Below are 24,986 nucleotides of genomic sequence, written 5' to 3' on the forward strand. Positions count from 1 at the left end.
TTTAACACCTACAGCACCTGGTATTCCTAGGTGGTCTCCCATCCAAGTACTAACCAGGCCCCATCCTGCTTAGCTTCTGAGATCAGACAAGATCGGGCCTGTTCAGGGTGGCATGGCCGTAGACTAACATGGCTTCTGGTGAACCCTGGACTATCCTTCTCCAGTCTCCCCAAGACTTTGCTATTCCTCATTCCATTCTCTTTGGCCCAGCAGCTCAAGTTTATTGGACAGCTGGCTGGCTGGCTATGTCCAGCTTTAGTCCGTGGTTGTATTCTGGGTCCCCTCCCGCCTCCTCCAGGTCCTGGCCCCTGTGGTGGCCCCTTTCCCTTATACTCTACCCCTCCACCAGCTCCATCCCTAAGAACCCAAATACTCGAGTCTCCTTCAGCCTAAACACACATTTATGGAGCACCTATAGTATGCCAAGCGCCACACCAGGTCCAGAGCTACCTCAGAGTCAGGTGACGCTTCGGGCCTCTGGAAGCGCTGGTTCCGGTGGTGATGAAACAACAGACAGCAGCACACGAGTCAGTGTCTAAAGCTCATTGATCTACAGGGCATCCCCTTGAGTTCCCAAGCTGCAGCCAGTGCCATATGCTGGCCCTTTCTCTTCTACGTCCGCCGCCTGGCCTTCTTCCCAAGCTTCGGTCCCAGTGACAGCTGCTGCTGGCTCTTCCAAGGGCATCCACTCACACCACCAACAGCAGTGTGGCCAAAGCATTTCACTTGCTCCTTGTCCCCACTCTGTCCATCCCGTTGAGCAGCTGGCAGCCTCAGAATAACCCAGAGTCCTTCCTTTTCATCACCTCCCCTACCCAGCTAGGAGCTGGAATTCTCTAGGCATCTGGGAATGTTGTGGGAAAAGAGCCTCTGCTGAGAATCTGTAGTTCAACTTGACCAGGAGAGAGTGCTGAATCCAGATTCTCAGCAAAGGTACTTTATCTCTCCCCACCACAGGCCCCCAGATGTTTTCAGAACATTGTGCTTGTCGCTCAGCCCCTCCCTCCATTCTGAACCAACCATAGGCCAGGCACCTGCTAAACTTGGCGATGTAAATACAAATAACAATGTCCTTTTTCTAGAACATCTCAGTCACTGGAGAGACCACTTCAATATGATGCAATCAGTACTCCCCTCAAGATGTCTCATTGTGGGAGCCCACCAGAGGGAGTAACTAGTGCTTAGGGTGAGGATGGGGGTCACAGAAGAGGTGAGTTGTGCCTGAGGATACATGAAGGTTCACTAGCCATGAGGTGCGGAAATACGTAGTATTGGGAGCAGATAGTGAAGCGTGGGGGTGCAGGCATGGTGGGCTCCGTGAGGCTGGAGAGGTAGGTGGGGGCCGAGGAAGACGGTTCTCACATAGTGTACATCTGTTTTCTCGTTTCTCTGCTCCTCAGCCTGTGAGCCTTACCATGCTCTCTGCCTAGTTCAAGGCCTGGTAACAGCAGGGCCTTAGGAAGTGTTTGCTGAATGCTCTTGACATCAGTGGCCCCAACCTGCAGCTAAAGTTGCTATCCACCAAATTCTAGGGAAAGGGATGGTGGAAGGTTAGCTGAAGGCCCCTGCCTCACCTTCCCATGGAGATTTTAAGCTTCCAAAAGCAGGGCAGTGACTTCAGTGTCTTTGAGGTCAGGGCCCCCCATAGATTGGTCACACACCTTGAAACTGTAGAATTTCAGAGAATTTCAGGATCTTCTGAGCAGACCTAGCCAGGGGTTCCTTGCGTGGCCAGTGCTGACCACAGCAATGTCCTTCCACCAAGGTGCAGCTTTGTGACAGCCCCCGAGGAACCAGGCTCACTTATAGCCATTAGTTCAGGGGCTGCTGAGATGGGCAGGGTATTTTCAGGACACTAGATGTGAGGACAGAAAAACAAAATGATCCAGCCTCTTCCTTGGCTGTGGCTGTGAGAAGCAGGCTCCTTTAACAGAGCTTGGGCCAGGTGACTGCCAGGTGGCAGGCATGCCTCTGGGTGAGAAATTGTCTGTGGGAGGCTTGGCCCCAGGGCTTCTGGAAAACAGAGGTTGGTTATGTAACCAGGGCTGGGCTGGGGGAGATGAGCTGGCTTTGTCTGGCTTTCAATTTCCTGTTCGTATTCCTGGCATGGCCAATGTCTGCCTCAGAAAGTGGGCTGCCATTTTTCTTCAGACCACCATTGTCCAGAGAATAACTCTGTCCACTTGCTCTCTCCCAGTGACATCCATTTCCTTGGCTCCATAAGCATCCTGCTCAGCAAGTGTGGGGATCATAGAGAGCATAGGCGAGAGGCAAGATTGGGAGGGGGACCCCAGCCCACTCTCCACTGACTACCCTTGTATGACCCCAGACAAATTATTGAGGCTGTCTGCCCCATCATTATTAAGTGAATAATCCATGTAAAGCACTCATGCTATACCCGGCACACATCAAGTGTTATATTAGCTCTTGCTTTTATTATTGTGGACCTGGGTCCCCATCCTGGCTCTGCCACCTCCTCGTTACATGAACTTAGTTAGCCAAGCCACCCAATATCTCTGAGCCTCCGATTCTTCATCCACGACATTCAGATCATAAAACCTTTCTCAAGGGGCCATTGTGAACATAAATGAGATCAAATGTGATAATGATAATGTGCATTGAGCACTGAGCTTTGTACTAGACATGGAATAAGTGCTCAATAAATGGTAGCTATTATCGTTATTATGAATTGGAACTCTAACCATGCAGGAAGGAGCAAGATGGATGTAAGCCTGCTTATTCTACCACCTGGGACTTTCCCTGCCCTGACTCCTTACCAGCCAGAGTGGAGCTGGAGAGCTGCGGGCCACTGTGTGATGTGGCCACCCATCTTGGGAGACCACTGGCCTGAGTGTCATCCCCCGTGGCATTGCCCACGAGGGGCAGAGAGACAAGAGAATGGATGCACACATATAATCATCCATGAGATTCGGATAGAGCCATGTAGACCTGCGGATGGGAATCTGGGGGACGTGATGAGCTCAGGCCCCATCAGTTCCAGGAGCCCAGGCTGGAGGGTGGATGCAGAACAGGAGTTTTTCCTTTTAGGGCCGGAAGGAGCTAAGGAAGGCTTCAGGAGTCTGGTCCCAGGACTTGTTGGAGCTAAGCAAGGTGGAGTGGGCTGTGTTCAGAGCTTATGCAAATCTTGACGAGGGTCAGGGAGCCCTTGCGTGTGGTGGAACTCCACCTACCATATATTCTTCCTCTCTCAGCAGGCTGGCTCAGGGACAGAGGTGGGCCCTGAGGTACACACCAGGCCCAGGAGATTTTAGGAGGGTTATGTCCAGGAATCCCTGACAAAAATGTTCTCGGAGGAGTGACAAGTTAAGGCATATTGATTTCTAGTCCTCCCATAACCTGGGGAGAGTCAGTGATGTTGCCCATGCCCACACAGGTCTCATGAGACCCCGAAGGTCCCCTTAGGTGTTTGAGAGGACGAGTGTGGAGTCCCCACACAGCCTCCTGACTAGCAGCTGGTGGGGCTCCTTCTCCTTCTCTCTCAGGACTTCAGAGCACCCTCGTTTAACCTTTCAAAACCAAGGCTCCCTTTTGATGAACAAGGAAACCTTCCACATTCTTTTTTAACACATTTGAAATTTCAAAATAATATTTCTATGTTTGAAAAAAGTAAATGTAACATCGGATAAGTTTTTTCCTGCTACACGTGCCTGGTCCTCAGGGCCCGGAGGTTCTGACATTCTTTCAGAGGAGAGTGACCCCAGATGGAGTAGCAGACTGCTGGCCATGGTGGGACATTCATGAAAATGTGCATGTGAGGGGCTCACCCCAGCCTCCGGGGTGGACATCTGGCCCTTGCCTGAGAGAGGGCTGGATCTGGGAACTGCTTCCTCCAGCCCTTTGGCCCTTCCGTGTTTATATGCATAATTCCTTGCGTACACACAGTTCTGCGTCAGTGCCCTTCAGTCTTGGTCACACTTAATGCCCTGTGCACGTAGGCCGGCGCTGGTTTGTCTCTTCTCCCGAAGAGATTGTGTCATGGGCACTTCTTGACACCTGACGCTGAGCACACACCTGGCACCCAACGTGTCCCCCACAGATGCCTACTGAAGGAATGAATGGATTCCCTGAGACCAAGTGCCATGGCTCATGCGGCCCCCTTTGATCGTAGTTATTAGATTGGCTGGTTTTTTAAAAACTTCCTCTCAGCTTCAGATTGAATAACCCCTCTCTACTCTTTTGCCCAGCTCTTACTTAAAACGGATCGCCTCCACTCGTGCCCCTGTCACCCACTCTGCATTCCCCTCAGGCCTTGTTGAGACAGCTCAAACCTACTTCATTTCCCATGTTCTCCTAGAAGAGTCCAGTCTCTGGTCTGAGAGGTGATGTTGTTAACCAGGACCAGGAAGAGATAACAGAGGTGGGGAGGGTGAGCCAGCAGGGGTGGAGGAGGCAAGTGGGCAGCCATCCCCTCACCTCAGCCAGCCAAGCAGTTCCATCGTGCCTGAAGTTCCCCGCCCTCCGTCAGACACAAGCAGTGGGGCACAAGTGCTGAGATGATCCAAGGCCACATGCGAGGCATGACTTCTTATTACGCACTCGTGAACGATCATAATCAAGAGCTGCTTCTGTTGCCTTTTTAACCCTACCCTCCACCCAGATTTTGACTTAGCACAATCTGATTTACATTTTAGCCGATACCCTTCCAGATATCTTTCTGTGCATATATTGACTTCTAAATAGTTACAGGCACATATACATATTTATATGGTAGAAAATCACACTATGCATACCGTTTATAACATACTTTTTTTAACTTAATCTATTGTGAATATTGCTCCATTTTAGTACCTATCCAGCTTTGTCGTGATTGTTTTCACTTTTTCTGTTTATATCATGCGAGTGGCAGGTGGAGGGAGGAGTTGTTTTGGAAGCTAGTCCTGAAATCTACAGTGCTTCCTTTCTGCTGGGAGAGGTGGCTGAGGGCCTAGTAGTTGGGAGCCCCACAGGCCTGGGATTTGTGGATGGTCCCTGAGCAGCATCAGTGGCTCATCTGATGGAGGGGAAGGGCCTGCTCACAGGTGATGGTTAAGACTAAGGTCAGCATGCCCTCGGCCCTGCTGGCCCCCAGGCTGTGTCCTAATGCGTAAAGAAGGGGCCTGGCTATGTCCTCTCTCACTTGAGGCTTGATCTGGTCTGTAGTTCTGGAGGAGGGGCCAGCCCTGCCTTCGCTTGGGGTGGGGGGCGTGGGAATTGACTGTTTGGAAAAACCTCTTGTCTGAGCAGCCACCTGGAGCTCAAACAGCTCAAACAGCCTGGGGTTCACAGCCTACCTCCCTGTGATGAAGTGAGTTAACCTCAAGCCTTATAAAACAGGATCAATAATACCCCACCTTTTAGGGTGGTTATGAAAAGTAAATGAGATTCTACATAAAACACCTAGCTTGGTGCCAGTTGTAGCATAAGTGCTCAATGAAGTATATAACTATAATCTGTGCCTCAATATCTAAACTATTTAAAGTCATTTGGCAATAGGACCTGGGTTTCAGACACTAAATCTATGGCAACAAGGCTGTTTCTAGCCCCCTGTACTCCTGGCTCCCCAGGGCTGGTGAGACACCTTCAAGCCTGAACGATGAGCAGGGCTGAGCCTGTGGTCAGAGGGGTCAGGGACCCAGTGACACGGACACCTTGGAGGGTGCAGGGCTGACTATCTACTTTTGAGCCACAATCAGTCAAGAAGTTCTGTCACCCAAATATCTGTGCATATGTTTCAGCTTCTTTAATCCATTCCTGATACGCAAAAATCCAGATCTGGTCAAAAACTGGAGTTAGGGCGAGTGATTTCCCAAAACATTTAACACAAGCTTCCTTTAAATAGGAATTTTGCTTATCCATTTAAAATAGATTTTGATTTAGCACAATTTAATTTACATTTTAGCCGATACCCTTCCAGATATCTTTCTGTGCATATATTGACTTCTAAATAGCTACAGGCACATATACATATTTATATGGTAGAAAATCACACTATGCATACCGTTTATAACATGCTTTTTTTAACGTAATCTATTGTGAACATTGCTGCATTTTAGTACCCATCCAGCTTTGTTGTGATTGTTTTCACTTTTTCTGTTTATATCATTATTATTTTTATTGCTGCATAACTATCCCTAAAACACATTTGGATTTTTCCTGTTGAAGATTCAATTTCTGACATTGGGAACATGTTGTGTGATGTGAAGTACACACTTACGGGTTCACGTCTTCACATTGCTTCGTGCATGTGCTGCCATCATTCATATGTAGCCATTTCTTCCCTTCTCTATTGGGGTTGGGGGACAGCTGTGCTGTGAGCATCATTTGCAGCATAGTTCACATGAGAGACTGTCTCCCTATGAACTTCAGTTGGTTGGAACTTTTGGGAAAAAGTCCTTTTCCAGATGAGTCTTACTAGTTCATAAACTCCTCTATTTGATGGGACATTCGTTGAGGACAAAGGGTTGAGACTCGTCCATGCTCGTCACTCCTAGAACAACACCTTATATCTAGTATTGAATAAATGTTTGTTAACTTGAAGCACCAAATATTTTCAAATTAACCATCTTCAATATTCATTTCTGCAACACAGTGTACATTTTCCTGGCCTCCTTGTATAGAACATTTGAACACAATTTCATCTTTCTTTTGTTGACTGAGCGTCACGAACATTGCTGTCTGTGTGATAGATGATTATACTTCAAAGCCCACAGGGCCCGTCGATGGGTATGCGGCTGTTTCCCAGTTACTGGATACTCAGACCACTGTTCTTGAGAGGCGTCGGTTTCTGCCTGGCAAGCAGTTTTGTTCCCACCCCTGTACTGGCACTGCACCCCACTACTGATTGGCGTCAGCTTGGGAAACCCACTGTGGAGCTGGGACTTCTGTATGAAATGGGTTGGGGGCTCACAGTGAGGATGTGAAGGCCCAGCCTGGGAGCAAGGAGCCTCTGCTCTGGTGCATTTCACAGAGAGATTATACTTCTTGTACTTGCTGCCTCTTGGCTGTGGTATGGGAAGGTGAAGGCATCAGCTTGCACTGTGGGTGCTCTAGGGAGTCCAGGGATAACCGAAGTGGCCTAGATTATGAGGACATCAAGGAGGGTACCTAATCAGACCTTGGAATGAATCTGCACAGGGTCTACAAGATGCACCCTGGGGAGCAGACAGGAGCGGTCAGAGCAGTCATGTAGAATGTTTGGGGAGGCACACATCCCTGCCCTCACCCTTAACAAAGGACCCTCGGTGTCATTTCCCCTGTGGTTGGGGAGTGAGGCCCACCCAGCCAGCAGCGCCACCACCCCTGGGTGGACATTCTACCCCGTGTGCAGTCTTTCCCATCACTCTGCTGGTTAGCATCTCTCAGTGTGGATGGGAGCACACTCTGCTCTGTGCTGCCGAGTGAGTGTTTCGTGTCTCTGTATGTCTCGTTTCCCAGCAACTGTCACATTCCAGGAGGGACCACATCTTGTCTTCTCAATTATAATACTAAAAGTAGCTCCTGTTTGTTCATTCATTTATTCCACAAATATTCATTGTGCCAGTCGCTGGAAACAGGTGAACAGAAACAGGCATGGCCTCTGCCTTCCGGGAGCTGACAGCTTGGTGGGGGAAGTGATGGTAGTCACATAGCCACATGAATAAGGGTATAATTCCTGACAGTGGAGGAGAAGAGGCAAGAGCCTATTATGGAAGCTCCAGCCAGGTAAGAAGTCAGAGAAGGCTTCCTTAAAGAAGTGCTTTTGCTGGGGTCTAAAGGATGCATGGGCTAATGAGGAGGGAATGTGGCCAAGTGCATCCCAGACAGAGGGAGCAGCACGTACCAAGGTCCTGTGGCAAGAAAAGCAGAATGAGGACCAGGGAGTGAAGGCAGAACAGCATGATGGGGGCTCAGCATGGAGAGCGAGGCAGTGGAGCAGGGGAAGTAGCTGGTGAGGAAACAGAGTTCAGCCTGAGCAGGCATCATACGCCACGTTAAAGGGGTGGTCCTCATCCAGAGAACAACAGGACGTCTTTGGAGGCTTTTAGGCTGGCAGGGATGGGAGAAATAACATGATTAGCTTTGCTTCTTGAAAAGATCACTCTGGCTGCTGTGTCGGGAGCCACCTGGAAACTGGCCAAAGTGGGGTGAGGCAATCTGCTGGGAGGCTCTGATGCAGGCCAGGCACTGGAGATAGCAGCATGAATCTGGGAGGGGAGTTGACAGTTCGAACAAGATTTCGAGTTCTCGGAGATGGATTATTTGAGTAGGAATGTGAGAGAATGAGGATCGAGGATGATTCTGGACTTTGGTTTGTATGACTGATGGGTGCTGGCGTCCTTCTCTGATTCAGGCATGCAGGAAAGGACTATGGCTAGTGCCTGCTCTTTACCATGTACTGCACTAAGCACTTTCACGAATCATCTTCCTTGATCCTCCCAATTGTGGCATAAGTTTGCCTGTTACCACCATTTTACAGCAGAGGAAGTGAAGCTCAGAGAAGGTTAGTAACAAGCCCAAGATTACGTTTAAATGGCAGACTCTGCTCTCCTGCCCCGAAGCCTGTGTCCCATGGCTATGCCCTTTCCCATCCCCTTCCCCATCTGTGTTTTAGGCTGGGATATATACTTGCGAAAGGAATGTATGGAGCACCTAAAACAGGAGTGAGGAGAGAGCACGTGCAAGCTGAAGGCCTGGACTTTTGTCACTTCTGTTCTGAGTCTGGCCCAGAAGCTAGACTTGGTTTGCTTAACACTCAGACGCAGTTCCTGGCTGCAGGAAGGACGAGGCAGCTAAGCCCAGGAAGCCAAAGCTCGCTCGCCCAGGGCAGTTCCTCTCAATGGAAGCCCATCTCAGACAAGGAAGCAAATGACCACCCCCAGTCCCCAAGGCTGCCCTCGACATGGCTGTATTGCGTTCCTTTTGTACCAAGTTAATGCCACATACTCTTTTTCACTGGCTTTTTAAAATACTACCTGCTTAATTTTCTTTTCTTTTTTTTTTTTTTTTTTTTTTTTTTTTTTTTTTTTTTTTTTTGGAAGCTGGGAATAAAGACCAACAAGCCCACAGGAGAAAAGGCTCATTATTCTCTTATTGATCTGAGATTTAATAGAGCAGCAATTATGTATTATTTGAACTGGAGCAGGTTATCTTTTTGCTGTCCTGGATTTCCCAGCCAGAAACACTGTACAACTGAGAAATGGCGGGATCTGACCATGGGTTTCACCAGTGATGACAAGTAGCCTGAAAAAAGAGGTATGCATGGACAGGGAGACTGTGCCCTGTCATGCCACCCCAGCCCCCACAACACCACACAGGGCAAAGGGAGGGGAGAACATTTGAGACATGCCACCTATCCACCCCCTCCCCCAGAATGGGAGCTGACTATCAGCCTGTGATCCAGCCTCTGGAGAATGACTGGCCCATGCTACTTCTGATCCCAGGTCAGGTGGTTCTATATGCATGGTCTGTGGGTAGAAGACGAGACACAGCTTTATGCACCCTCTCCTAGTTTCTTTTCCTGCCCCCCAACAGCATAGATGTTCAATAAATCAGACGCTATTTATTGAGGGCATGTCATTCCTGCAATGCAGCTGGGCACACCCCATGGCCTTGGCAGGCTGATCTGGGACTGAGCATTGTATGACTCACTGGGAGCACGTGAGCCTGGACCCTACCCTCCCAACACAAGGCTGTGCTCCCCATGGGCGCTCAGCAGTTACAGGAAACAGTAAATTGGAGGATGGGTTGGAATCAGATGGGATTGGGTGGGGTAGCGACAGAAGACAGACTGACGAGGGCAAACACGCGAGCACATTAGTCTGCTAGGAAGTGAGGCCCTGTCGGGGAGCAGTGGGAACAGGCAGTTGAGGCTGATTGTGAGTCTTAAGGTACCAGGACTGAGGGCTGGGTCCTCTGGCCCAGCCCCATCCCACAGAACCTCCTGCAATGAAGAAAATGTTCCATTTCTGTGCCACCTGATATGATAGCCACCAATCACATGTGGCGATTGAGCATTTGAAATGTGGTTAGTGTGGCCAAGGAACCAGGTTTTTTATTTTATTTAATTTTAATTAATTTCAATTTAAATAGCCACATGTGGCTGGTGGCCATCATATTAGATGGTGCAGGTCTGGAGGAAAATCGTGCAGGAATTTAGAACAGAGCACAAGGGGGTGTCACAAATAATAATGACCAGCATTTATCTAGTGCTTATCATGTGCCGGTCAGTTTTCATGTGTATCTCAGTTAACCTTTTATATATATCCTCTATGAAGATATATTAAGCTATTTTATGGATGAGAACATCTTAGGCTTAGAGAGGCTTTGAGTAGTTTGCTCAAGGGCCCGCCCAGGCCTGCTTCACTTCAAAGCCTGTGCCCAGAGCACCAATCCGAGAAGCCTCTGAATGGACTCAGACAGCATTTCTAGCACATAAAATTGGTGACAGTACAGCATGGCGTGAGATGGAGAGCCCGGGAGGACTAGGGGCTCTAAGTGATCCAAGGTGGAGGTAGATTGGAGCCTGTTTGTAGGGCTCTCAATGTACAGAATCAAAAGAGGGGCCCAGTCTTGGGGGGTATGTTCCCCCAAAATCTATATGTTGAGGCCTTGACTCTAATGTGTTGGTATTTGGAGATGAGGCCCTTGGAGGTGATTAGGTTTAGATGAGGGACATAAGGGTGGGCCCCAGTGATGGGATCAGTGGGAGAGACCAGTGCTCCCTCTCCACCATGTGAGGACACAGCGAGAAGGCGGACATGTGTAAGGGGCCCTCACCAAGACCCCAACCATGCTGGCACGCCCATCTGGGACTTCCAGCCTCCGGAACTTAAATAAGTATTTGTTATTAAGCCTCCTAATCTGTGGTATTTTTATTGTAACAGCCTGAGCTGACTAACACAGGGGGAGAGGCTACACTGTCCCCACCTTTGTCGAATGCGTGTGGCAGGGTGGCCACAAAGAGGAGAGGAGACTGTAGGGAAGCCCAAGGGTGTTTGTTGGCAAGGCCGCTGGGCCTGGGCTCCCTGCCTGTGGCTAAAAACCTCTGTCCTGTGAAGAGCAGCCACCCTCCCTCCTGCAAGATATTGAGGAAGACAGAGCCAGACTCCCCAGCCCGAGTCTTTGCTCCAAGAACCAACGTCATGGAGTTGATGGGGATGTGCGGCTACACACCACTTGTTGGAGGTCATCCCTTGTTGCTTCTCTGCCCATTCATTTGAGAGTCATCAGCCACACTGCCAGGCACATGAACCAGCTTCTTGGAGAGCTGTGGCCACCAGCCTGGCACCAGGTGCGGGAGGGTATTTTCCAGCTCTTCTGAGGTCTGGAGGAAGGGAGCCTCCCGAATCCTGATTGTCCCTAATTAGCAGTGGGACCTCGGGCAGTCTTTAACATCTCCGAGCCTCAGTTTCCTCATCAGTCTAATAGAGATCATAACACCTGCCTCCTTCATACTTTGTTGCCTGGCACACGCAATCACTCAGTGAATAGTAGCAACTGGTCTTCTGTTCCCTCCTTATTCCCAGCACCATCATCTAACTGGGAGGGAGCAGAGCCCTCCATGTGCTTGGAAGGCAAGCGGTCATCAAACCCTATAAGCATGTAGAAAATTCAGTAGGAAGATATTGCTTCAGGGAGGGCCACACTTATTTTCACATGTGTACCATTTATTCATACCAGGTAGTGGGCATTAGCAAGTTAAACAACCTCAGGTTCTCCTTCCTCTCTACCCGTAGGGGGAGAGGCCTGTGTGTGTTTCTTGAGGCCTACCTTGTGGGCTTATGAGAACCCTGTCCTAGAGGTTAGAAGGGTCGGGGGCGAGTGTTGGGATGGGTAGTGAGAGGTGGCTCTAGTGGAGAAGGGATGGCTGCTCAGGGCTCCCGGGAAACAGGCTGCTGGCCCTTGAGAGGCTGAGTCCCAGCCTGGCACAGATCCTAAACCCAGTCCTGGCACAGAAGTGGCCAGGCCCCTTCCCCCTCCAAGAGACCATGGAATCTCAGAGGAAGAGGAGCACAGCAGTGAGCACCCCAGACAGGGGACCTTCCCCAGAGGTCTTTTGCCTCGGAAGACCCCAAACCCAGGACCTTCATGAGAGCCTCACTTGTGAGTTGGATGGACTTCCTTGCCAGCCCAGAGAGCCAGCAGCTTGGGCAATTACATTTTATTTGGAGAAATAAAAGTGACTTTTCTCATACCTGAGTATTGAATGATAGTAAACGCATACCCCCCAAGAATGTATCAGGGCGTCCCTTCTGCCAAGAGCTAGTTCTCACCTCCTGCGGTAGCACTGAGCTCAGTCGCCCAATCAGGCAGTGACGACATGCTCTGGGAAGCCAAGTTGGTGACATTTTCCTCTCCGTGGAGAGGTGTGCTTCTTGCTCAGTTGGCAGCCTGCAGAAAAGGCCAAGCAACAGATCCAGCTTTCCCTCTGCAGTGGGAAGAGGGTGGGCAGGAGAGAACCCCCAGCCCTGCAGGGACCAAGCAGCTTCCACGTGGCAGAAAGATTGATTAGCCTGGTGCGACAGTTCTCAGAGGAGGACCTGCTGTTGCTGAGTCAGACTCTACCCCACCAAGTCCCCTCTGCCTCCTGGCATATTACACCTGGCCTTTCCCACCACCAAGTGTTGCAGTGCGTTTAAGGGAAGCAAAATAAGTATTTAGAAGTTATGAGCTTAAGCAACACTTTAGAAGGAAAAACACTGTAGATAGGACGTTCTGGCTACTATGTGTCTGGAGAAAATTATATAATGGCTCTAGAGTCAGACCTGAGTCTGTTACTTACTTGCTGGGTGAATCTGGCAAATTCTCAAACTACTCCAAGCCCCGGATTTCTCAGCTGTAAAATAATGTTCAACGTAGTAGGATTCCTGGGATCGTTCAGTGAAGAGAATTGACATAAAATTAAATGCTCAAGCTGTCACTGGTATTTCTCACCATATCATCATCTCACCTGGTCAGGCACATACGTGAGTTTTTGTGTGGTTACACACATGTATGTTTTTCTTTATTGAGTAAGATCATTTCCTGTCTACATTTCCTGGGATGGACACAATCTGTGTACAGGCCATGTCATATTCTATTGTGTGTGCCCGGATCTTCCTCTGGTATTGGGCATTTGGGTTGTTTCCAGTTCTTTGCTGTTGAACATGATACAGCTATGAATATCAACAAGCTTATTTTTGATGTGCTCCTAACAGAACATAATTATGGGGGTGAATCTATATCATGGAGATCCATGAATCAAAAACATGAACTTTAGAAGGAAAAACACTGTAGATAGGACGTTCTGGCTACTATGTGTCTGGAGAAAATTATATAATGGCTCTAGAGTCAGACCTGAGTCTGTTTGAGAATTTGCCAGATTCACCCAACAAAGTACAGGTTTTTGATGTTCTGTGCCCTTTGGGATATCTACCATTCTGGCCTGAAATAAAAGCCATCTCCTCAGAAGATGCCAAAGGGTTGCTTGATTACAATTTTCTCAACCCCTCAGCTGAGGAGGAAGCAGCTGAAGTGTTTACATTCCCGTGTCCTCTCTCTTGTAGAAAGTCTGCACCAAATGTGGGATCGAGGCCTCCCCTGGCCAGAAGCGGCCCCTGTGGCTCTGTAAGATCTGCAGTGAGCAGAGAGAGGTAGGGTGCCCAGGGCAACGGAGTGGGGGTTGGCTGGGGTGGGGTCTGGGCACACCAAATTTGGGGAAGTTCATGGCTGGTCACTGGGAGGGGCTTCTCTGGAGCTCGAGAGCCTACTGAGAGTGGCCAGGGAGAAGTGGGGGTGGGGTAGGCTGCTGGCTTGCCCATTTCCACATGCAGAGGTGGCGGTGGACCCTGGTTCTGCTATGCCTGGAGTCCATGGTTTCAGTGGGAAGCCCTTCACACTGAGTACAGGTACAGGTGGCATTTTATGGAGGGCTGTTATAGCAATAGTAAAGGCCACCCCAGGTTGAATGTTTACTATAAGCTTGGCACCGTACTAAGTTCTTTTCATATATGAATTCATTTCATCCTTTCATGACCCCCTCGGTGAGTGCTGTTAGTATCCCCTTCTACTGATGGGGAAATGGAGACAGGTGGTTAAGTAACATTTGGGCACTGAGCTAGTTAGTGGGAGAGCTGAAAATAGATGTGGCCATGGTCAGCTATGATGAGGCCGCCCAAAGTCCCTCCGGTGCTAAGGTTCTATAATTCTAGTTCTGACTCCCTTTTAGAGGAAGAAATCAAGCCTCAGTGAGGCAGTAGCAGATGGGCGGCTCAAACCTGCATCTCCTAACCCTAAACCCAGGGCTTTCCTCACTGTGCCAAGATTGGAAGTGGGGCCAGACCTGAGTGGGACATTGGCAGGCAGCTTCTGGGGAGGGTCATGGGACGGGGGTCAGAGGGACAGAATGAGCCAGGCAGAGAGAGCATGCCCCTGGTTTTCCAGATGTGGGTTCGTTTTGTTGTGTTGTTTTGTTTTTTACTTCTCTTGCTTGGCACTAGGTATACATTTATAATCTGAGGATTATATATAATCTGAAGACATTTTAGGGAAAATGTTTTCAGTTATGGAAAATTCTGAACGTGCTATCCTTGAATATTGCTGTTCTGACATTCCATGTCTCCTTTTCTGGAAATCCTTTTGGGTACATTGTAGAGCCTCTCAATCCATCCTCCACAGCTCCCAAATGCTTTTGCTTATTTATTTCTTTATCTTTCTGGGATACTTTCTGGGTAAATTCTTCAGTACTGCCTTCGAGACCTTCTCCCAACTGTTGGTGCTATTGGTTAGCTTTCTTTAGCATCAGCTTTCCTCAGGTGTTCTGGAATTTGGGTTTGTACACTCATCTTGAGTGGGAGTCAGTTTCTCTCCCTTTCTCTCTCTGCTCATCACCTTTACTCAGCTCTTCTTGCTGAGTGATTTTGCTGTTGCCTTCACCCAGGTCCTGGGTACCCCAGTGCACAGCCAGGTGTCTAGGCTTAGTGATGAGCTAGCAGTGTGTCCATGGTGATAATGGGATTATTCCCAGAGCCAGTCATCAAAGCTGCAGGCAGCCTAGCCAGGCCCTGGCTGTGTGTATACTGCTTCCAGCTCGCCTCAGTGTTTATGTTCTTATATAAGCTCTAGTCTGGAGCCAGTGGGGTACTCAGCCTTTTTTAGCCTCTTTTCTCAGGTGGGAAATTCCTTCACCAGCCCATTTTCAGTGACTCTGGCTCTGACCCCCCACCTCCCATGAGGCACTTTTAGTCCCCGTGCCCTAGAAAACCAAGCTCCCAGCTGCCTCTACCCGTTTCTTGACCCAGAACTCAACAGGGCCTTCAGCCCCTCAAAATAGTAAATATTTGGAGTTTCTCATCTATTGAGATATATATCTCGTTTTTGAACACAGATAAGTTTACTTGTGTTTTTAGAATATTTTCATCTGAGACTACTGTGTCTTTGGAACAGGGAAGGTATTCAAAGTGTGAACTAACATTCTCTCTTGCCTAGAGGTCCCTGATTTCTCATCTCAAAATAGTGATGATAATTTCTATTTTTCTAGAGATGTGGAAGAATTCAGCAAGATCGTTAAAGTGTATGACGTGTCTGACATAGCATAGGTATGCTGTAAATATTAGAGGCTTCCCTCTCTTGCTCAGTGAGAAATTCCCCCTTTGAACTCGAGATCCTTCTGCTCTTCAGGGGGTCCCTTTTAAGATGCTGATATCCCAGAGAGAGGAAATACCTTAAAATTGTATCATGTGGGAGACAGCCGAGCAGGATGAAATGAGCTGAGCTGTTGGAGGACAGAGATGAAGGAGATGTCACAAGAAAGGAAGGTGGACGAAAGGCAAGACGAATGTAGCAAGCATCATAATTGAGTGGAGCGCAGAGGCAGCTGCCCCGTCCAGCTCTACCACGAGTTACCCTCACATCCTTGAGAGTCCTGAGCTGCCACGTGCAGGGCCCGCCACCAGCCCATCCTAATCTCCAGAGCACTGCGGTGCCCAGAAAATCCAAAATAGCTTAGGATAAATTTTCTTATCTTTCCTAAGGCCAAGAATATGAGGCTCTGCATTATGCTATCAGTGTGTCCTTGAATTTCTAGAGGCCAATAAAATTTAGCAATATGAGGAATGCTACATTCCTTCTCTGCAGCCCCAGGCAGACCGTGGGCATTCGGTAGGCATGGATGGGCTGCAAAAGTGTACGTGTCTGTGAGTCTGGGCGCCCGTGTGTACCACATCCAGGTGCTGCATTTTCCTGCCTGTGTTTGGGGTGGGAGAGTGACAGGGTAATTGGTTTCCTGATGCCTTTTTTTCCCTTAGAAAAATATCTAATCACAACAAAGAGAAAGCTAAATAGAGCATTTAAAATGTCATTTTAAGTGCTGCATGTAGCTGGTTCTGAGTCTATGATAAAAATTTGGAGTTCTGTCCTACAGGAGAAGCCACATCCTGATAGAAGAACTTGGAATTCCTGATGGAAACTCTTATATAGCTCTACCCAAACCCTCTGTCTTTCTTTCCTTTGAATACTTCACTTTCATCATCTCTGGCGGTGATTGTATTTTTTCCGGAGTGGGATAAACTCTGGTTAGTCTCTGGAGCTACCACGTTGGTGCTGCTGACTGTTTTGTGCAGTTTAGGGTGGATCAGTGAGCACTTCAGCCCCTCTACTCTTGAGGGGTCAACAGTCTAATGCATTTACTCATTCAGGCACTCAGCACATGTTTATTGAGCATCCTCTGTGTGTCAGGCAAAATAGCTCTTCTCGTGGGTGAGCGACCACAAACACAGTAAAGTAAATGCTGCCATGTTGCAGATGGTGATAAAGTGCTCAGGGGAAAGAGGGAAAGGGTGCTGGGAAGAATGGGGGTAGCTGCTGTTTTATATGGGGGTCATAGAAGCACTCCCCGATAAAACGACATTTGAGCAGATATCTGAAGCATGCTATGTGGCTGTGTGGATCGAAAGCATTTCAGGTAGAGGATATGGTGTGTGCAAAGGCACTGAGGCAGGTGTGTGTTTGGTAGTTGTGAGGAATAGCAAGGAGAACAGTGTGAATGGCTTCAGGAGGGAAGGTCTGAGATGTGGCAGGGGGTCAGATCATGTCGATCCTTGTCGACCATTGCCAGGACTTTGGCTTTTACTCTGAGTGAAATGGGGAGACTTTGGAGGGTCTGGAATGGAAGAAAGACAAGACCTGAAGTCTCTCCCTCTTTTTAAAATATACTCTGGCTGCTATGTTGAGAATAAATTGTAGACTATAATGTCAGAGTCAGTATCATGGCATTTCGTCTTTATTTAACATTACCCCAGATATTTAAGTTCTTGACTATTGTTACCATCAGAAGTTTTCATTAAAAAAAATATTGTAGACATTTTACTCTTTTCTGATTATAAAATTAATATGGATCGTTGACATTCACAATGTGTAGGAAAATATAAAGTAATACACATACCCCCAAAAATCCATAATCTTACTATGCAATCACTGTTAACATTTGGGCACATTTACTTCTGATTTTTTGTGTGTCTTTTTTCTTTATTTCGTTGAACCCATATTTTAAAATTAACATTATATCATAAGTAGTTCTCAGTGTAATCAATAACTCTTTGTAAACATTCTGTCACATGGACGTTCTACTAATTCAGGGTATCTAAGTATTTCCTTTTCCCCCCCTCTTATTAATAATTGCAATATATCTCTGTGTACATAGCTCTTTCACTAAATTTTAGATTATATGCTCAGAATATATTCTTAGAAAGGAAAAAAAAATCAGTTTCAATATTCCCTCTTATAGAACTATGAGTTATTACCATTGATTAATCTCATAATTAGCTAGTGAATATTTTTACGTAATCTTTTTAAATAAAGGCATGTGAATGGTGTATTTTCTGAGTCTTTTGCTATCTGATAACAGCTGTTACCTTTATAGAAAAAAGACAACTTGACCGATAATACAATTGATCATAATCTTTCCCACTCAAAATTCTGTATATTGCCCCTGTTGTCTACCAACCACATGTGACAAGAGTCAGCCACCATGAGGGAGAGGCAGCAAATGGAACAACTAGCTGAACTGGTGCCCAGATAACTAGAGATCACAGTGAAATGTGGAAGATAGCTAGCTAGCTAGCTAGATAGGTAGAAAGATAGATAGATAGATAGATAGATAGATAGATAGATAGATAGATAGATACATACATACATACATACATACATACATACACACACACATATGTACACATATATACATACATACATACATATACATACACACATATACATACACACATATATATGTGTATATATACACATATGTACATATACATAATTTTAAAATTAATTAAAAGAGATAAGAGGAGTAGAAACCAAATGAACAAACAGGACCTTTGAAAAAAATGAGCAAATTTGAAAAAAGAATCAAATGAACCCTTTTCACTTCTGAAAATGGATGGTGTTAATGAATTTTAAAACTCAATTGAACTATACTTCAGTAATTGTTTAGATCAATAGGCCTTGTCGTTCCCATTAATAGCCACAGATATTTTCTTATCATTTGCTTCTTATTGATGATTTTTTTATGTTTGATCCTTAGTTCTCACTCCCAACAGCCTAGAGTACCTGGTCCCTGATTCCCATTCTACCGATGGTCATGAATAGGATGTTTTTATGAGCACACTGAACTACACTCTTTACCTATTTAGCTGCTTGCCTTTTTCTACTAGCTGCTTATTTAAGCATTCGTTTTCCCAACTCCCCATTTCCATTCCCTTTGCAACAGGAACATCTTTAAGTCACTTTCCTGGTTTCCTTGCTGAGAAATTAATAAACTGCTGTGGGTGCAAGATTTAAAGAAACAGAAAAGAGAATGGAACTGCCCTCAGTGGTCTAGTTAAATAGCACATCAGGCACACCTGAAGAACTCCAAGAAGGACCTTGCGAACCAGAAGACAATTCCAGGGATACAGCATAGGCCACAATTAAGTGACGGCCTTAGCTTCAAAGTTGAGAGAAAGAGACAGCAGGGTCTAATGCACAAGATCTAATGACAAGAACTATGCACAACATAAAATAGTTTTGAGGGCAAGCACAAAGACATAAGGGAGAAGTCTGAAGCCAGACTTATGTTTTTATTCCTATAAATAGCCCAGTGTTGTTGTTTATATACACATGTATATTTGGAAATTAAAATTTTCATCTGGATATACCCAGGTTGTTTTCATTGATTTTTGCCTAGAACAGACATATTTGGACCTTTGATTTGGGAAAACTTTTCAATTATCTTTTTGCTTATTACTTTGTTCCAACTGTTCTCGTTTCTTCTGGGGAGCACTTTTCATTTGAAGGTTGCATTTCCAGTCTCTGTCTTCTGTATTCATGGTCTTCTACCAAGTCGATTTCAACTTTTTAAATTTTTCTCTCCATTCTGAAAAATCTTAAAGCTTTTCTTCCAAGTCACAAATTCCATTTTTTTATTTTTATTTTCTGCCTGACTTTGGTGGTTTTCTGTGTTTCATCTTGTACATGTGCCAAGTACCTTTATTTGTCCTCAGATACTGTGAGCTCCACAGACCCAAAGTTTACCAGAGGCAGCATGCACTCCTCTCATAGCCCCTTCCGTTGTCAGCGATGTCACCTGTGATGTTCCCCATGGAGGAACTACCTACGACTCTTCCCATGACCGGGCTTCCTGGCCATTGAAACGAGGAAAAACATAGAATCTGCAGGCCCTGATTTGTGCTGTTTCCTTGGCTCTTCCTGCCTCTCCCTTCTCTCCCACTACTGAGCTTTACAAAAAGAAATACACCTTCCCAGATGCAGCTCCTTGTTCCAGCTCCTTCCCACTCCTGCCTGGTTTTCTGCAAGGACAAAGATAGGGTTGGAGGAGGAAGGACAAGTTCCAAAAACCTTGCCATGCTATGCTAGGCATGCCATGCTAGGAAGACTGCCCAGAGGACTTGGGCCCTGTACCCTGATCCCTGCCAGGCAGGTGAGGCCCAAGTGGCAGTGACACACTTTTCATCCAGCCCACTTGCCTGTTGTTAAAGGGAAGACTGACTGTAGGTTGACGTCAGGTCCCTCCAGTGCTGGCGTTTGCGTGCACTTTCTTCGTGTGCTTTCGTGAGTGTGTTGGTGTGAGGTTGGGAGGGAGGGGCTTCTAAACACATGACATTGCAAGCCGGAAATTCGTTTCACTTACTGTTTAGCCTTTAATCTCATTCATTAAAAAACAAAAACAAAAACAAAGTGACTCACTCAAAGTTGTACTGTAATCAGTGGAAAAGTTAATTGGAATCTAGATTCCCCAGGATTCTAGAAAGCATTCTCCCAGCCTCTAATAAGGACCTTTGGAGTAGGAAGGCTTTTGTGAGGATGCAGGCATTCTCTGAGGAGGAAGAGCTTTTAGATAGGGGTAAAGGCCAATTTGTAAGTAATTGAAAGCTGATTAATACAATTAGAGTGATCTTCTCTGTTCAGCATTCTTTCCGTCTTCCCAGGTTCACACTCATCCTGATTATATCTCAGAGGAGGCCAAGCTACGCCAACACTTACTGAGTTTCTGCAGTGCTTTGCATATAAAAGGTGTTCGGGAAATGTTTGTTGATTGAAAGGAACATTTGCAAAAAAGGAAAGCATTCCTTGTTAGGATCACTTTAGAATCTTTTCTCAGCAGGATGCTTTTGGTTTCACCGAAGTCTTATCACAAATGGCCTTGGCTGGGGTCCCACAGTGCCCACAGATGCTGAGTATTCCCATCTCCCGGCCCCTCTCTCCTACTTGTTGATTGACTGAAAGAGGAATTTGTGAAGTAGGAAACTGGTTTCATGTGGTAGTCTTTAAATCATTTTCAACCCGCCCAGCCTGAGGGGTGACCGGTAGCCCAGTAGGGGCCCCTGGGGAGAGTCTGCCTTGACTCAGGCCCGCAGGAAGCCGGGAGAAGCCAAGCTCCCTCACTCTTAGCCAGTGCCCGTGGGAAGCAGCCGTGCCAGCCAAGCCTAGCATCCCTGTGGCATCTGCCTCTCGAGTTGGCATCCTGGGTTCACTGCAGGCTGCCATCTGCTTCCCCACGCTGGTTCTCTCCTAGTGCTGCTGTTACTTGCAGTTTGGATTTCTGCTGCAAACAGCTTTGCCAGAGGGCCCCCTCGGAGGCCCGTGAGCACAGTCAGGAGTGGGTGGCTGGCGCTCGGGTGAGTGGGCTGGTGGCCGCCTGAGCTCCCTGCCATCTGCGTCTAGTCGCTCTGGGCTGCTGTCAGGGCATCCCCAAGGGACCCGGATGGTCACACTTCCTCAATGTGTTGGTCACATCCCACGCACCACAGCTCTGCCAAGCAGACCCACTATCAGTGCAGGCTCCTGGCCTCCCACACATGTGGAAGTGGCAGGAGGGGGAGGCTCCTGGCGCCCATCAGTCCCCCTTCCTACCCTGATAGGGCGGAGCAGTCTCCCACCCACTCCCTGCTCCTTGTTTGGGGTGCCTACCTGAGCCTGTGTCTGTGCACTGGAGGAAAAATGTTCCTCTTTGAAATGCTGCTCGATCCAAGAGGGAACTGACTTTCTCACTACTGTGCTCCAGGGCCCTGAGCCAACTGTCCTACCCATGCACACCAAAGCAATTCAGGCTGGCATTGAGTAGTGGACGTTAATCAAATACCCACTATGAGCCAGGCAGTGAATATCTAGCTTCATCCTCACAGGAGTCCAGTGAGGTACTTGTTATCGTCTTCATGTGACAGATGGGGAAACTGAGGCTTAAAGAAAGCAGGTTACTTGCCCAAAGACATCGGGTAGTAATTGATGGGGCCAGGGGTTGAAGCTAGGTGTGTCTACCTCCAAAACTCCTGTAACAACTCTACTTTTTATTCGTTTGTTTGTTCATTCGTTTATTTGTTCATTCATATAATAGTCACCGAGTGTTTGCTATGTGCCGGGCACTGTTTTAGACCCTTGGAAAACAACAATGAGAAAAACAGCTAAATATCTCTGTCTTGAGTTAACATTCCAGCAGGGACTCGGGGAGGAGAAAGGGAAAAGACAATAAACATAACCCAACTAATAGATAAGCAAATTATATAGTATGTTAGATGCTGAATAGGAATAAGAAAGAATAGAACAGGGCAGAGGGATCAGAAGTGGTGGGTGCAGGGTAGGAAGGGAGGTTGCAGTGTTAAAAGTAGACTAAGGGCCACATCTCACCTATGAGGATGGCTAATATTTAAAAAGCAGAAAACAACAAGTGTTGATGAGGATGTGGACAAATTTGAACCCTGTATGTTGCTGGTGGGAATGTAAAATAGTGTAGCCGCTGTGGAAAACAGTATGGCAGTTCCTCAAAAAATGAATAATCCAGCAATTCTATTTCTGGGTATATACCCTAGAGAATTGAAAGCAGGAACTGAAACAGATATTTACACACCCATGTTCATTGCAGTAATATTTACAAAACCCTAAGGTGGAAGCAACTCAAGCATCTACCTTTGGATAACTGGATAAACAAAATGTGGTATATACCTATTATTATTCATATTGTTCAGCCTTAAAGAATGGAATTCTGACACATGCTACAACCTGGAAGAAACTCGAGGACATTATGCTAAATGAAATAAGGCAGACACAAAATGACAAATACTACAGGATTCCATTTATATGAGGTCCCTAGAATAGTCAGATTCATAGAGACAGAAAGTAGAGGGTTGGTTGCCAGGGGCTGGGATGGGGAGAGTGAGGAGTTTTTGTTTAATGGGCACAGCATTTCAGTTTGGGAAGATGAAAAGGTCTGGAAATGGTGGAGACAGTAGCACAGCAACATGCATGCATTTAATGCCTTCAGGCTGTACACTTAAACATGGTTAGAATGGTAAATTTTATGTATATTTTACCACAGTGAGAAAAAAAAGGAGACTGGCCAGGGTGGGCGTCTGAGAGAAGGCAAACAAAGACCTGAAGGGTGGAGTGTGGGGAGGGCAATGGCTCTCTGGGGAAGGAGGGACCCAGGATGGGGAAATGTCATGCCCGTGTGTTCACAGAGCAGCATGGAACCAGCAAGATGCCCCACCTTCCACAAGCGGGGTCCTGGCTTCCCCTGAAGGGTGGGTCCCAGGAGGCTCTTTGGCCATGGGGAAGAGGGAGATGGATTGATGTGGTCCAATAGGAATCCCCTTGGCCCATCAGGAACATGGCCACAGCTCCGACTGTTTGTCCCCGTCTCCCCACTGGCACCCCCCCATACACTTACTCGGTCATCTCAAGGTTTCAGCGACCTATGGGGTTGGGGACCCTGGGTACTGTGTGACTGATCTTGAGAACAACAAGGTACGGAGTGGCTTCACTGTCCCTGTGGGTGTGTTGATGTGACAGCGTCCTGACACCACAACCCAGCTCACCCTCCTCGCCCTCACCCCACTCCTCAGTCGGCCTCCACAATCTGTTTTTTCCCCGATGTGTACCCTCCTGTTCATGCCCCTGGGGAGGTGGGTGAAAAGCTAGAGAGAAAACATCTGAATTTGGTCATTGCCTTGCATTAATTTGAATAAAATTTTGGATTATCGGATTTTCCTGCTCATTTTTCAGCTACCCCATGACACTGGCTTGCATGATTGTGCCCCTCCCTCTAGCCAGCTATCTCAAAGATGGAGACCAGGGAGTAGAATGTGGCTTCATCCTTCAGGAAAGATTTAAACTTCTAGGTGATGTCGGGCCTGGGAAAAACACACCCATCTCCTCTCCTAAGGAAATAATCAAGTCGCCTGTCCTACTCTGGTGCCAGAATATCCCTCTGTGAAACAAGGAAGCAGAAGAGACCCGCCTTTGTTGGGATCCTCCCCTAGGCCAGGCATGGAGCTCTACGTCCCCATTTTCCAGCCTAATGGAAGCTCTGGGACCTTAAATGACAAGTCCCAAGTGGCACAGCAGGGACACGCAGAGCTGGGATTTGAATCTGGGTTGTCTGACAGGCTCTTGCCATTAGGCTAGCTTCTTCCTCCTGATTTCTAGCAAGCCAGTGACCACTACCTTCAGGAATTTGCTCTCAGCCCTTCTCATTCCAGAATGGCCTGCAGGCTGGAGAAAGACAGGACAGAAAAGCTAGCCCTTCAGCCTCTCTCCCTTCAGTTGCCAAAATTGTGATCCCCTGCTCTCTAGGTGACTCCTGGGTCCCTGTTTCACTTTTCCTTGCCCTGACTTTGTAAGTTGTTACAGCCCAAACTGGGCTGACACACCCACAACTGAAGCCCAGCCTGGCCCTGACCCTTATCTATTTGCATCTCTGAACCTGGCTTTGGGTCCCAGCACCTAGTTGTCCCCTTGATCCTTGAACTTTGCCTGCTGCTTCCATCTCTGCATCAACATGAGGGTCATGTTATAGTTACGTCCAGCTCCTGACGCTGCCTGCTTATCAACTAAATCAGAGAAGCCTGTTCAGATGCTCCCAGCCGGTTCATCTCCACGTTGGGCCTGGCACCTCATGAGCGTCATCTCTTACGCATGACACTCAAACTTGCATCCCACTCCTAGCTGTACGACCTAGAGAACCTCTCACATGTAGTCCCCCGGAAACAACCAAGAGTACACATAGCAGCATTTTTTTCTAATAGCAAAGAACTGGAAACAACCCAAATGATCTTTCGTGGTGGAATAGATAAATTGTGGCTATGAAAGAATATACAGGAGTGAAAAACGAACCTTAGCTAAACTCATCAAAGGATGAATTAAAAGTATAATGAACAATAATAAAAAGCAAGTCACTGAAGAATACACGATTCAAAAATAGGCTGTTCAAAAACAATAATAGGAAATATTTTGCTGTTTACTAAGGCAGGGAGGGCTTACAGGGACATCTCAGATCCGGTAATAATTTCTTGATGAATTCACAGGTGTTTACATCAACGTGGTTCTTTGAAATGTACTGTGTTTTCATACATGCCTTTTTGTGTACGCTAGATTTCACAGGCACACACCCAAAAGATAACAGAAGACCACTAAAATCAGACCCCAAAAAAACCTTGAATCAGTGAAGTGGAGAAAAACCATTAAAGCCTCTCAGAATG

At 47.2% G+C, this 24,986-nt stretch overlaps 1 protein-coding gene and 1 pseudogene across 9 annotated transcripts in view; one reads left to right on the plus strand and one right to left on the minus strand.

Annotated features, from left to right (window-relative positions):
• Positions 1-24,986, plus strand: part of RPH3AL (rabphilin 3A like (without C2 domains)) — a 140,634-nt gene that overhangs the window by 73,482 nt on the left and 42,166 nt on the right. For 8 of the 9 annotated variants that reach the window (XM_039886252.1, XM_039886253.1, XM_039886257.1 and 5 more), the window contains one exon: positions 13,524-13,610. The exons of the other annotated variant lie outside the window; for it this stretch is intronic. In XM_039886252.1, the coding sequence (XP_039742186.1) occupies positions 13,524-13,610 (87 nt within the window). The remainder of the gene's footprint in view (positions 1-13,523; positions 13,611-24,986) is intronic. 9 annotated transcript variants of the gene reach the window in all.
• LOC120621231 (uncharacterized) lies at positions 6-124 on the minus strand (annotated as a pseudogene).

The sequence above is a fragment of the Pteropus medius genome, unplaced genomic scaffold, assembly GCF_902729225.1.
Source record: "Pteropus medius unplaced genomic scaffold, Ma_sr-lr_union100, whole genome shotgun sequence".
Taxonomy (NCBI): Eukaryota; Metazoa; Chordata; class Mammalia; order Chiroptera; family Pteropodidae; genus Pteropus; species Pteropus medius.